Source organism: Salmo salar, chromosome ssa10, assembly GCF_905237065.1.
Source record: "Salmo salar chromosome ssa10, Ssal_v3.1, whole genome shotgun sequence".
NCBI classification, from domain to species: Eukaryota; Metazoa; Chordata; class Actinopteri; order Salmoniformes; family Salmonidae; genus Salmo; species Salmo salar.
Window position 1 is genome coordinate 14,676,472 of NC_059451.1, and position 12,842 is coordinate 14,689,313.

General features: G+C 42.9%; 1 protein-coding gene across 2 annotated transcripts in view; it reads right to left on the reverse strand.

Moving 5' to 3' along the window:
• Positions 1–299: 299 nt before the first annotated feature.
• The window catches only part of LOC106613573 (calcium/calmodulin-dependent protein kinase type IV), a 30,972-nt gene continuing 18,429 nt past the window's right edge, over positions 300–12,842 (reverse strand). The window contains exons 7-12 of one of the 2 annotated variants that reach the window (XM_014215976.2): positions 7,454–7,544; positions 6,809–6,883; positions 3,794–3,869; positions 3,397–3,523; positions 2,466–2,618; positions 300–2,017 (exon numbers count right to left, since the gene is read on the reverse strand). In XM_014215976.2, coding sequence (XP_014071451.1) covers positions 1,505–2,017; positions 2,466–2,618; positions 3,397–3,523; positions 3,794–3,869; positions 6,809–6,883; positions 7,454–7,544 — 1,035 coding nt within the window. In that variant the 3' untranslated portion in view covers positions 300–1,504. The remainder of the gene's footprint in view (positions 2,018–2,465; positions 2,619–3,396; positions 3,524–3,793; positions 3,870–6,808; positions 6,884–7,453; positions 7,545–12,842) is intronic. The other variant, XM_014215975.2, reaches the window with a different exon arrangement.

A 12,842-nucleotide genomic window follows, 5' to 3' on the forward strand; every position in this document is an offset into this window, starting at 1 on the left:
AAGTGACGAGAGCGACAATGAAAACGATCCAATATCGGATGAAGCAATTCTGAGGCTATTCAACTCCGACACCGAAGGAGATGGTTTCAGTGCACAGGAGGAGGAAGATAGTGACCAATGACTTTCTTGGTAGGCTACTGTTTACTGCAAATTTTTTATTTTTTGTTACAAGCCGTGTTTCGATAAAGCCTATTTATTTTTGTTACAAGCCGTGTTTCGTTAAAGCCTATTTATTTTTGTTACAAGCCGTGTTTCGTTAAAGCCTATTTATTTTTGTTACAAGCCGTGTTTCGTTAAAGCCTATTTATTTTTGTTACAAGCCATGTTTCGCTAAAGCCTGTGTAAAGTTAATTTGTTTCAATGTACCGGTAGGCACCTGCAGTTTATAGACATGTGCGGCTTATTTATGTTCAAAATAATATATTTTTAAAAATTCAGTGGGTGCGGCTTATATTCAGGTGCGCTTAATAGTCCGGAAATTACGGTAATCAGTTATTTGAGAAAGCATTCACCTTGCAGGTTTTTACCTGCCACTGACTATCATTCTAATGTTGCAGAAAGACTCTGCTTCGACTGATACAGTACCTCACCTCATCCAATCATTTCTTTACAGATTTTGCCTTTACTGGGTTGGAAGCCCCTGTACAAAAAGGAGGTAGAGAGAGTGGTAGCTCCAGTGAGGTTGATGAGATGATTAGGATGTATGTTCCTTCATCAGATAACTACCACAGAATGAAGTTTTACAACCACTTTTTGGGTAAACAACTGAATGAGAAAATTGGTTTCAGCCTCAAATTAAGCTTCACTATTCAGCCATATATATTTCCAAGGGAATAAAAGTGCAATTTGACTTAGATAGTAAACGACTAGCAGTGTGAATGCTTTTTTGCGATCTATATAGATTAATCTGATAATATACAGTGCAAACATTAGATCATTACAATTAATGCAAAATACACCGTAACTATATTCATAAGCTCACAAATACAATATCTTTACTACCTGAATGCTATGCAAGAAGGAGAGGGTTATGTGCAGTATATATATCCACGTATTTGCATATGAAGTCAGTAGATTCCAACATTGAATAGTAGAAAGGTGTAGAGTATACAAAGTATGAAATCAAGTTGTCTTTTCAAGTGGCATTTGAAGAACAATTAGTCCCGTTCAGAGAGGCCTTAAAGTAGAGAAGTTACAGCAAGTCGGCAACAGTTGAAACCAAAGTTAAAAGCTCATTTGCAAATTCGTTATGAGTCTCCAAACTCGTTGCGCACAGAAGGGAAAAAAAGATATCAAGTTATGTATAGTACTAGTCTTTTGTCCCGGATCAAAACGGATATGAGGCGAGATCTGAACAAAGACAGCCGTTCCTCCATCCTTCCTCCTCCATGTTGTCATCTACCATCTCACACTACAGCAACAACGGCATCAGCCATCTTAGGACAACAGTTGGAGATCCTAGGTGAGTGTCGCCACCCTCTTTCTCTTTGGTACCTGCCACTCACTAACACTGGGTCGTTTTACTGCCAGACTCCACCCCCATGGCGAATCCATTGCCAAGGCTCTTGGGGCTTGGGGGACTGGTCTGGACTGGGGAGGAGGTCTCCCTCTTGGTGGTGGCGGAATCCACCGAGGAGCAGCTCTTCTTAGGCACCCTGGGCCGTACCACGGCCGTCTTGGGGATGACCGACATCTGTCTCTGTCCATCAATTCCCCTTAGTGGGGGCCTGGTGGGCAGACAGGTGGGGGACGAAGCCCCAGCCAGTAGAGGAGGGATGGGTCTGGGATTGCGGGGCGGCAGGGGCGGAGGGCACTGGTCCTCCTCATCCTGAGTCAGGGTGGTGTCTGTGCCCTGGTTGGCCTGGCCCTCCTGGGGGTCCTGATCCGGGGGAGGGTCCTGCTGCATGCTGCTCTGCCTGGAGGTGGTCTTGTCGGACCCGGGAATATCGCAGCTGTCCGTGCGCCGCCGGGAGCCCTCGTGCATGCGGCTGGTGGCCACCACGGCCTTCATGATAGCCTGCAATCAGAGAAACATGGCACATCACTGTCAGTCACCAAGCCTGCCACAAGAACCATCTTATTGCAATGTAATATTGGCAATAGAGAAGACAATTCCTTGAGGCATAGATCCCAATCAAGACGGTGGTAGTGACACAAGCTTACATTTCCAGAGACGATCAGAGCAACATCCAACCATTCAAACTGCGATGTTTGTTGTTGCCTATTGTCGTCTGACATGGTAAATTACTTTTCTTTATTAAAAATATTTTTCCCTTCAAATTAATGGAACAGCTGGGACGGGATCTACATTAGCTTTTATGCTAATTGATACGTTGTAATATTTTTAGCATAGGTTTGTCAATGATGATTCTAGCAGTGCTTTCGCTTCCATAAAAAAAAAGAACGCGCATTTACTTGATTCTACATTTCCCTATTTGGGACCCAACATTAATCCCATTGCTCACCTTGAGTTTGCGCCGGGCGTTGAACTCCTGTAGCTTCCTTTGAGTGGTGTCCATGTGGGAGAAGCGGGCAGCCTTGCCCAAAACCCATGGGTGCTCCAGGGCCTCCTTCACCGTCAGCCTCTTGTGATGGTCCTGCACTATCAGCTTACTGACCTAAGGGGGACAGGAAATGGAACAGGTTGTTATTAAACATTATTCAAAACCAGGGGTACATGAATATGCATAACCATGCTAATAGAGAGTATAACCAGATTTGCTTGAATCTGTCCCTGGGCAAGTTTTTTTACAGAGAAACAGGGAAGATTATTTTTAATTGGGAGTTTATGATTTTTTTAATTCATCGAAGTGAAATAGTTGTGAAATATTAAACTGAATATAGTGCAGCGGTCGGCAAACACGCGACCCGCGGGACGTTTTTTTGGTGAGAAATTATTATTTTCAAATAAAATATTTTGGGGGCTTAGTTGTTGTCAATTTGCACTGTACAAATGATTAGAATTATGTTTCGGCCCCCAACCATCCGCTCTGACCAAAATTGTCCCTCGGCTGAATCTAGTTGCCTACCCCTGAGAATGGGTGTAAGGCAACATATGCTCAGCAGTAATGCATTTTCTGCCATATGGGTTTTTCCCTGGCCCTGATGAAACCCGAGACAAATTGCATTCTCCTAAAATAAAGGGTAACATACATTTTCCTAAATTTAACAAACCAATATATTGTATTAGTCAAACCAGTTGTGTAAAACATGTATTAAGGGCCTGCAATCAAATAAAAAGAACAGACGTTGTGCATATACAGTATTTACATAATTCAAACATTAACAAAGAAAAAAAGAAAGTTAATTAGCAATTTATGTGAACACCTTCAAACACTGCACACTGTTATTCATAATAAAAGCCTCTGGAGTGCAATGCTTAGGTGCGAAACTCACCAAGTCCTTAGCATTGAGGGAGACCTCATCCCACCAGGGGGAGACAAACTCATAGTCGCAGTTGAGGATGCGGCTATACATATACTGGTCTCCCCTCGGATCGAAGAAGGGTTCAAACCCACACAGCCTGAGGGGAAAGGCAACATTTCCCTCTGATTATTTGTTTTGCCACTTTCACTACTTGTTTTAAAGACATACGGGATCTTTTCAGATCAGACCCCCCCTCTAATAGACTTGCAACGGCTTACTAAATCGGAAATCCATATGACACGAGGAAAGGGCGAGATTAGCTGCGATACCGTCATGAGAGGGCTTCAAATTGCCAGCTACCCACTCTGAGTACATGCAGATCTTGGGACAGATTTTAAAGTATTTTGTTTTTATTATTTTTACTCACAAGATGTACAGGATGACTCCCACAGACCACATGTCCACTTCAGGACCATAGGCATTGCCTCGGAGGATCTCTGGAGCTACAGGGGAGAGAGTGAGTTATGGAGAGAGGGAGGGATGAAGGGCCAGCTGTCAGCTCCCACACAGGACACTTCATTTTGACTCATATCAGTCCCTCGAAAACACTATGTACTATCAATGTCATTTCTGTTAATGCTGTACTCTATAATCTCCATTAAAGCATGCACTACAGTATATCTGTCAATAAAACTTAAACACACTAATATACATATATATATATATATATATATATATATTTATTATTATTATTATTATTTTTTTAATTTATTTATTTGTTTTGTGGTTGAGGATTTATTTGACTGATAGCGATCCCACAATGTATGTAATATATCTACAGTGCTTTCAGGAAATATTCATACCCCTTGAATTCCACATTTTGTTGTGTTACAACCTGAATTCAAAATGGATTAAATATATTTTTCTCACACACCTATTTGTACACAATACCCCATAATGACAAAGTGAAAACATGTTTTTAGACATTTTTGCTAATTTATTGAAAATGAAATACGTAAGTATCTCATTTATGTAAGTATTCACACCCCTGAGCCAATACTTTGTAGCAGCACCTTTGGCAGTGATTACAGCTGTGAGTCTTTCTGGTTAAGTCTCTAAGAGCTTTGCACACCTGGATTTTTTTTACCCATCTACCAATAGGTGCTTTTCTGATTTTAGCATTAAGGCCTGCAGTTTGAACAAGACTTTAGAGACTTACCCAGAAAGACTCACAGCTGTAATCGCTGCCAAAGGTGATTCTAACGTATTCACTCAGGGGGTTGAATACTTATTTAATCAACAAAAAATTACAATTAAATCAACTTTAATCTTTAACTTTAATTTAATTGTAAGACAACAAAATGTGGAAAAAGCCAAGGGGTGTGAATACTTTAAGGCACTGTATATAATATTGTAATGAAACAGGCAGGGAGTGTAGCGCAAACCCTCAACCTTCTGGCCCGAAGCCCTGTGCCATTGACTTGTGCCACGACGGTATGCCTAAATTTGCCTAAAATGACTACCGCCCCATAGCACTCACGTCTGTAGCCATGAAATGCTTTGAAAGGCTGGTCATGGCTCGTATCAACACCATAATCCCAGAATCCCTGTACCCACTCCAATTCACATACCGCCCCAACATATCCACAGATGACGGAATCTCTATTGCACTCATCACTACCCTTGCCCACCTTGACAAAAGGAATACTTACATGAGAATGCTGTTCATTGACTACAGCTCAGCGTTCAACACCATAGTGCCCTCCAAGCTCATCACTAAGCTAAGGACCCTGGGACTAAACACCTCCTTCTGCAACTGGATCCTAGACTTCCTGACGGGCCGCTCCCAGGTGGTGAGGATATATCCACCACGCTGACCCTCAACACGGGGCCCCTCAGGGGTGCATGCTTAGTCCCCTCTTGTACTCCCTGTTCACCCACGACTGCGTGGCCACGCACAACTTCAACCCCATCATTAAGTTTGCCAACGACACCACGGTGGTAGGCCTGATCACCAACAACAGTGAAGGAGAAGGTCCGAGACCTGGCAGTGTGATGCAAGGACAACAACCTCTCCCTCAACATGAGTAAAACAAAGGAGCTGATCGTGGACTACAGTAAAAGGAGGGCTGTGCATGCCCCCATTCACGTGGGCTGTGGTGGAGCGGGTTGAGAGCTTCAAGTTCCTTGGTGTCCACATCACTAAGGACCTATCATGGTCCAAACACACCAACATAGTCGTGGAGAGGGCCCAACAACGCCAATTCCCCCTCAGGAGGCTGAAAAGATTTGGCATGGGACCTCAGATCTTCAGATTTGGCATGGGACCTCAGATCTTCAGATTTGGCATGGGACCTCTGCACCATCGAGAGCATCCTGACTGGTTGCATCACCGCTTGGTATGGCAACTGCTCGGCATCCGACAGCAAGGCACTACAGAGGGTAGTGCGCACCGCCCAGTACGTCACTGGGGCTAAGGTTCTTGCCATCCAGGACCTCTATACCAGACGGTGTAGACTCCATCCACCCAAGTCATAGACTGTTTTTTTCTGCTACTGCATGGCAAGCGGTAACGGAGTGCCAAGTCACGGGCCAAAAGGCTCCTTAACAGCTTCTACCCCCAAGCCATTAGACTGCTGAACAGTCTACCAGGAGTATTTACATTGCCCCCCTTATTTTATTCTTATTTATCTATTATTATTTTTTGTACTGACTCTCTTGCACTGGCTCGATGTACACTCACTGGACTAACTACACACTTACAAATACTACACTGACACTCCACCATAGACACACACACGATCACAGACAAAACTCACACATGCATATTGATACCACAAATTCACACACACACGTTCACATTCCTTCACCCTCTTCACATACGTTACTGCTACTCTCTGTGTATTATCTATGCATAATCACTTAACCCCTACCTACATGTACAAATTATCTCAATTATCTTGACTAAACCGTACCCCCGCACATTGACTCGGTACCGGTACCACTTGTATATAGCCTCGTTATTGTTATTTTGTGTTACTATTTTTCCTTTCGTTTTTTTTTAAAAACTCTGTATTGTTGGTTAAGGGCTCGTAAGTAAGCATTTCACCTGCTGTATTCGGCGCATGTGACAAATAAAATTTGATTCGAAGTGGCAGAGTCGATATCCGTACTTATAAACCAGGGTCGCTACAATATATATAATATTTCCTAGCCAAACCCGGATTTCCCCTTTTAAAGTCTCACTCTGTAGTTTCCATTTCCTTTCATTAGTGTCACCTTACAATTTGTTTTGTTATGGCTCAATGGTAAGCACCGAACAATAACCAGTATGGTAGTGTGACTCATCTCTAGCACACAACACAGTACACAACAACAGACTAGGACGAGCCTGATCCTACAATTGTATTCTCATTAGGATAACTGTTAATCCATAACTCACCGCAGTATCCAGGTGTGCCACACACCGTCTTCATGGTCACTTGTTCATCTATTATCTTCGAGAGGCCAAAGTCAGCTGTGAAGATCAGATAATGGTTTAGTCTCATTGGCCTTATCGTCTTTTATTGTGTATCATTCATGTACTGTATGCCACAGAGGAAAAATTGATCTATACAAGACCACTACTGTGAATTATGGGCAGGAGTTACAAAAGAAAACAAAGTAACATATGGCATATCACAGTAATGTCTGGTCCTGTTTGGCCCAGTTGGTAGAGCATGGTGCTTGCAACATCAGGATTTAGGGTTCGATTCCCGCTGTGGCCACCCATACAAAACAATGTATGCATGCACTACCGGAAGTCACTTTGGATAAAAGTGTCTGCTAAATGTCATATACACTGTATTTTTATTATTATATTAAAGTCCAGATCCCAGACGAGGCCATATTCCTGCAAGAACTCCTACTAGTAATATTTTCTCATCTAAATATGAGAATAATTAAATAAATAAAACATTTGGCATTTTCATATTTGACCAAACGGTGGCACTCCCGTCAGTGCCACCACCTATTTAGCTAGGAAATTGTCCGTTTATCAAGGAAGGTGTCAGTTCTGTAGCCTTAGTCTACAAGTACATGTGGTTACCTATCTTAAGCCGGGCGTCCAAGGAGAGGTCAGCGTAGAGAAGGTTTTCCGGTTTCAGGTCACGATGCACCACCCCATTCTCATGTAAATACTGTGACACAAACACAAAAGAACAAAACAGTTGCAACCTTAGTTGAATCCACTGACTGTAAATAGCCCTGAATAAGAGCGTCTGTTAAATGACCAAAATGTAAAATGAAGTGCGTCGCTGGAGCATGTGTCGATACCGAAAGGATCGAAAGAAAGGGAGCGCTGCGCTCAGATCAGCTTTCTCCATTCAAATCTTTCCTTAACATTATAATTATTTCACAATACTGATGAAGGATCAGCTCCTAGCGAGATATTACCACCTACGGCTGCAAATATTGAAGCGACTTATTGACTCTTTCCTGAACCAGTGTTTGTACATTAGAGATCTCTCTGACGGCCAGAAAGCTCAGATTCAAACTCCCATTCACCCAGAGGTGGCACCACAGAACACAGTGGCTTGGTGGAAAAAAACTATTCTGGGGCCCGTAGATTTTCCTGATCGTGTAGCCTAACCTGGTAAAACTGTAGACCTTATACAGTATGATGTGATTAATCAAAAAGGATGCAGAGAGAAAAATAATATAAAGATAAGAACACAAGGAAAAAATACACAATGAGTAACAATAACGTGGCTATATACAGGGGGTACCAGTACCAAGCTGAAGTGCAGGGGTACGAGGTAATTGAGGTAGAAATGTATAAAGTGAGTAAACAACAGGATAGATAATAAACAGTAGCGTATGTGATGGGTGAAAAGAGCTGGTGCAAGAAAAGGGTTTACGCAGATAGTCTGGGTAGCTATTTGGTTAACACTTGAACTAACTATTTATCAGTATTATGGCTTGGGGATAGAAGGTGCTCAGGGTCCTGTTGGTTCCAGACTTGGTGCATCGGTACCGCTTGCTGTGCAGCAGAAGACAGAACAGTCTGTGACTTGACTGGCTGGAGTCTGACAATTTGTAAGGCCTTCCTCTGACACCGCCTGGTATAGAAGTCCTCTAGCTACACAGGTGACATGCTGGTAATGAGGTAAGATGCATTTCACTTTCCCTGCATTAAAATCACGGGGCACTAGCAGCGCCACCTCTGGATGTGCATTTTCTTGTTTGCTTATGGCCCTATGCAACTCTCTTGGTAAATAGCATGTTCTGCAGCTTATCATGATGTATTCTAACTCAGGGTAGCAAAATCTCAAGACTTTCTTAACATTACAGATCGCGCACCAGCTGTTGTTAACAAAGAGGCACACACCTCCCCCCTTAACATTACTCTAAGCTGCCGTTCGGTCTTGCCGATGCATAGAAAAACCAGCTAGATGTATATTTTCCATGTCCTTGTTCAGCCACGACTCCGAGAAACGTAGGATATTAAAGTTCTTCGGGTCCCGTTGATAGGATAGTCTCGAACGGAGCTCATCCAGTTTGTTCTCTAGTGACTGTACTGTATGTTCAGCAATAGAACGGAGGGTAGAGGTGGTTTATTTACCCACCGACGTAGTCTCGTCAGGGTGCCCTCCGTTTTGCCTATTTTTCGCCATTTCTTCCTCTTTCGAGTCCCGGGGATTAGGGCCTGTTCCGCAATGAGCAGTACGTCCCGAGCTGCCCACTCGTTTTAGTGGAAATCGAGTTTAGTGATCGCTGTTCTGATGTCCAGGTGCTCCGTTCTGTCATAGGAAATGATGGCGGAAATATGATGTACAAGCTAAGAGCGGCGTTAAAAAAACAAAACACACAAAACAGCAGAATTGGTAAGATGGCAGCTATCCACTGCAGCGCCGTCGTCATAAAAACCACAGATACTTCGTCAATAAACTAAATCACCAATTTGGCACATCACTGTGCACATGTTAGGCTATACACATCATGAAATGTATTGAGACAAATTACAGACAGTAACCTACAAGAAGAGAAATAGAAGTAAATTGATTGAAAGTGAAATATATTTCAATATGATTGAAATAGGCCTATAGCGGGCCTCCCGAGTGTCGCAGCAGTCTAAGGCACTGCATCGCAGTGCTAGAGGCGTCACTACAGACCTGGGTTCGATCCCAGGCTGTATCACAACCGGCCGTGCTTGGGAGTCCCATAGGGCGTCGCGCAATTGGCCCAGCATTGTCCGGGTTAGGGGAGGGTTTGGCCGGGGGGGCTTCACTTGGCTCATCACGCTCTAGCGACTCCTTGTGGCGGGCCGGGCGCCTGCAGTCTGATCTCGGTCGTCAGTTGAACAGTGTTTCTATATTGGTGCGGATGGCTTCTGGGTTAAGCGGGTGGGTGTTAAGAAGCGCAGGTTTGGTGGGTCATGTTTTGGAGGACGGATGACTCGACCTTCGCCTCCCGAGCGCTTTGGGGAGTTGCTGCAAAGAGATCAAAATTGGAAGGAATAAATAAATAAAAATAGGCCTATACCCTACTGTTTATATTTCAAGTCAACTCGGTTTTTATTTAAAGCATATTTTTAAATGTCGCTTGTTTGTATCAATTGCAAAGACATTAGCAACTTTGTATTCATAGTCATATTTTGTTCTGAAGTTATCAGCGTCACAGAACGATTGATAAACCATGTGAATATATTTAGCGGAGATCTTCTGTGTATGAAGTTACGTGGGAGGGCATAAAAAAGCATCTAACGACACACTTAGCTGTTCAATAAGTGGTCTGAGGCAGGCGTTAGATTACGAGCGTTATCAAGTGCAGCGTTAATAACGATGGTTTTGGGAAACCGCTCTAAGATTTAACGATGCTCCTACGAAGGTTCTAACAATGAACGTAGCCTTAAGATGCTTTTGGGAAACCGGGCCCTGTACTGTTGTCAAACCTGACCTGGTCCCCGTTTCCCAAAAGCATCTCAAGGCTAAGTTTTTTGCTGTTGTAATTATCTCTTTATTCAAATGTCCTTTTTTTTCTTTGATCGGGGTTTACACCGACAACAAAAGAAGCTCACCACACAGAGTACAGGGAGTTCAAGTGTTTTTACGATGTATCTTTCCTAAAAATACAGTAAAAAAAAAAAGAACATAAAATTCAAAGACGGCAGTATCATTTATATTGGCCATTTATGGGCGGTGTTCTGTTCTGCCTGCGGCTATGGAACCCTGACCTGTTCACCGGACGTGCTTGTTGCACCCTCGACAACTACTATGATTATTATTATTTGACCATGCTGGTCATTTATGAACATTTTAACATCTTGACCATGTTCTGTTATAATATCCACCCTGCACAGCCAGAAGAGGACTGGCCACCCCTCATAGCCTGGTTCCTCTCTAGGTTTCTTCCTAGGTTTTTGGCCTTTCTAGGGAGTTTTTCCTAGGGAGTTTTTCCTAGCCACCGTGCTTCTTTCACATGCATTGCTTGCTGTTTGGGGTTTTAGGCTGGGTTTCTGTACAGCACTTTGAGATATCAGCTGATGTACGAAGGGCTATATAAATACATTTGATTTGATTTGATTCTACATAATGGAGACCATGTTTTCCAGAACTTTTCAGTCCACGGGTCAAAAGTGAGTTTTTCTAGGGGAAGAATAGCAGAAGCCTGGAGAGAGCCACATCCTCGCAGACGGTATTTCTGGTGTGGAACTCAACAGCAAAATTCATTTTGGGGCTAAATAGACAAGAGTATTAAACAGAAGTTCAGATTCAGGCTCAAATACAATGTCACAGTCAAAATAAAGTAGGTATAGGTTCGGTGAAAGAGCAAATTATCTAACATCTTCTGAATGAACCTCATTCCAATAAGACTGGATTCTATTACAGTCACAAAATACGTGCATATAGGTGCCAGTTGCTTGTTGACAGTTGAAACATAAATGTGACGCATTGGGCAGCATTCTGTGAAAGTCGAACATGTCTAAGTTCATCGTTTAGTGCATTTTTATTGGATAAGTATTAGAATAAGCCGCCTCGATATTTGCTGCCGCGGGTGGTCATTTCTTTCTAGGAGCTGATCCATCGTCAGTATTGTGAAATAATTTGAATGTTAAGGTACGGTTTAAATGGAGAAAGCTGATCCGACAGCAGTGCTCCCTTTCTTTCCATCCTGTCAATATCGACACATGCTCCAACAATGCCCTCTGCGACTGTTCTCTCTGCGTGGTGTTTTGGGAAACGCATGCTACATCTTCTGCTGTTATAGGAAAGATGCATCGTTAAAACACTTGTAAGCCTAAGTTCCATCTCTATCAGGAAACCGGACCCTGATCAGTTCAAATGCAAGCCGGTGTGGCACTTGTTTCAAAATGAGTTTGAAATGACGTTATGAAATTCCAAATCAACAATTTTTAAAAAAATGGTCTTTTTTCATTAGCATTTTAGTTTATATTTATTTTTGTCTTTCAAAATGGGGTCCTTCCCACCTTTTCGGTCATGTATTACAATATGTGAGATCCTAAGCGTTCACCATCTCTGACCCTCCCTCACGGTACAGGCCAGCAGAGTTCAGGGACATTGATTACTGTTTGACCGAGCCAAGCCTGGACTGATTGTAAATCAATAGTAATCATCTGACAGAAATATGATACTGGATCAATACTCAAGGATACAACATGATTTATCTCTGAATGAGTCACGATTCAATAGTGTTTAGGTTGGAGCCAAAGCCTGCCCCCACACCGGTCCTTTACAAATAAGATTGGACAGCCTTGCTGTAAATGTTATAAATGTATTGCTATAGCCCTACCCAGCAGCATGCTACCCTGCATCCCACTGCTGGCTTGTCTCTGAAGCTACACAGGGTCGATCCTGGTCAGTCCCTGGATGGTAGATCAGATGCTGCTGGAAGTGGTGTTGGATGTCCAGTAGTCATTCTCCCCTCTGTTCTAAGGAGATCCCAGGGCAGTGAAGGGGATATTGCCCTGCATAGGTTTTTTTCTTTCGGATGGGATGTTACAACTGGTATCCTGACTCACTAAAGATCCCATGACACTTATCGTAAGAGTAGGGGTGTTAACCCCGATGTCCTGGATAAATTCCCAATCTGGACTTCTTACCATCATGGCCACCTAATCATGCCCAGCTTCCAATTGGCTTAATCCTCGCCCCTGTAACTCTTCCCCAGGTCGTTGCTGTAAAATATAATATGTTCTCAGTTATCTTACCTGGTAAAATAATGGTCTGTAAATAAATAATACAATACCGGCCTATGTATTGTCATAGCCCTAGTAACCAAGGGCTCCCCAACCCAGAAGCTGCCACAGTTACGAAGCTGGAAATTGAGTTCTGTCACCTTTAGATATGCAGTCAGTGGTAGTTAAGTACAAAAAAAGCTCAACGTCCCATGACAGTTTGTCCATTTTAAGCACACTTTTACCACAAGAACAAATCCGTTTATGTTAAAGTCAATGATCACAACTGTGTGGACTAGAT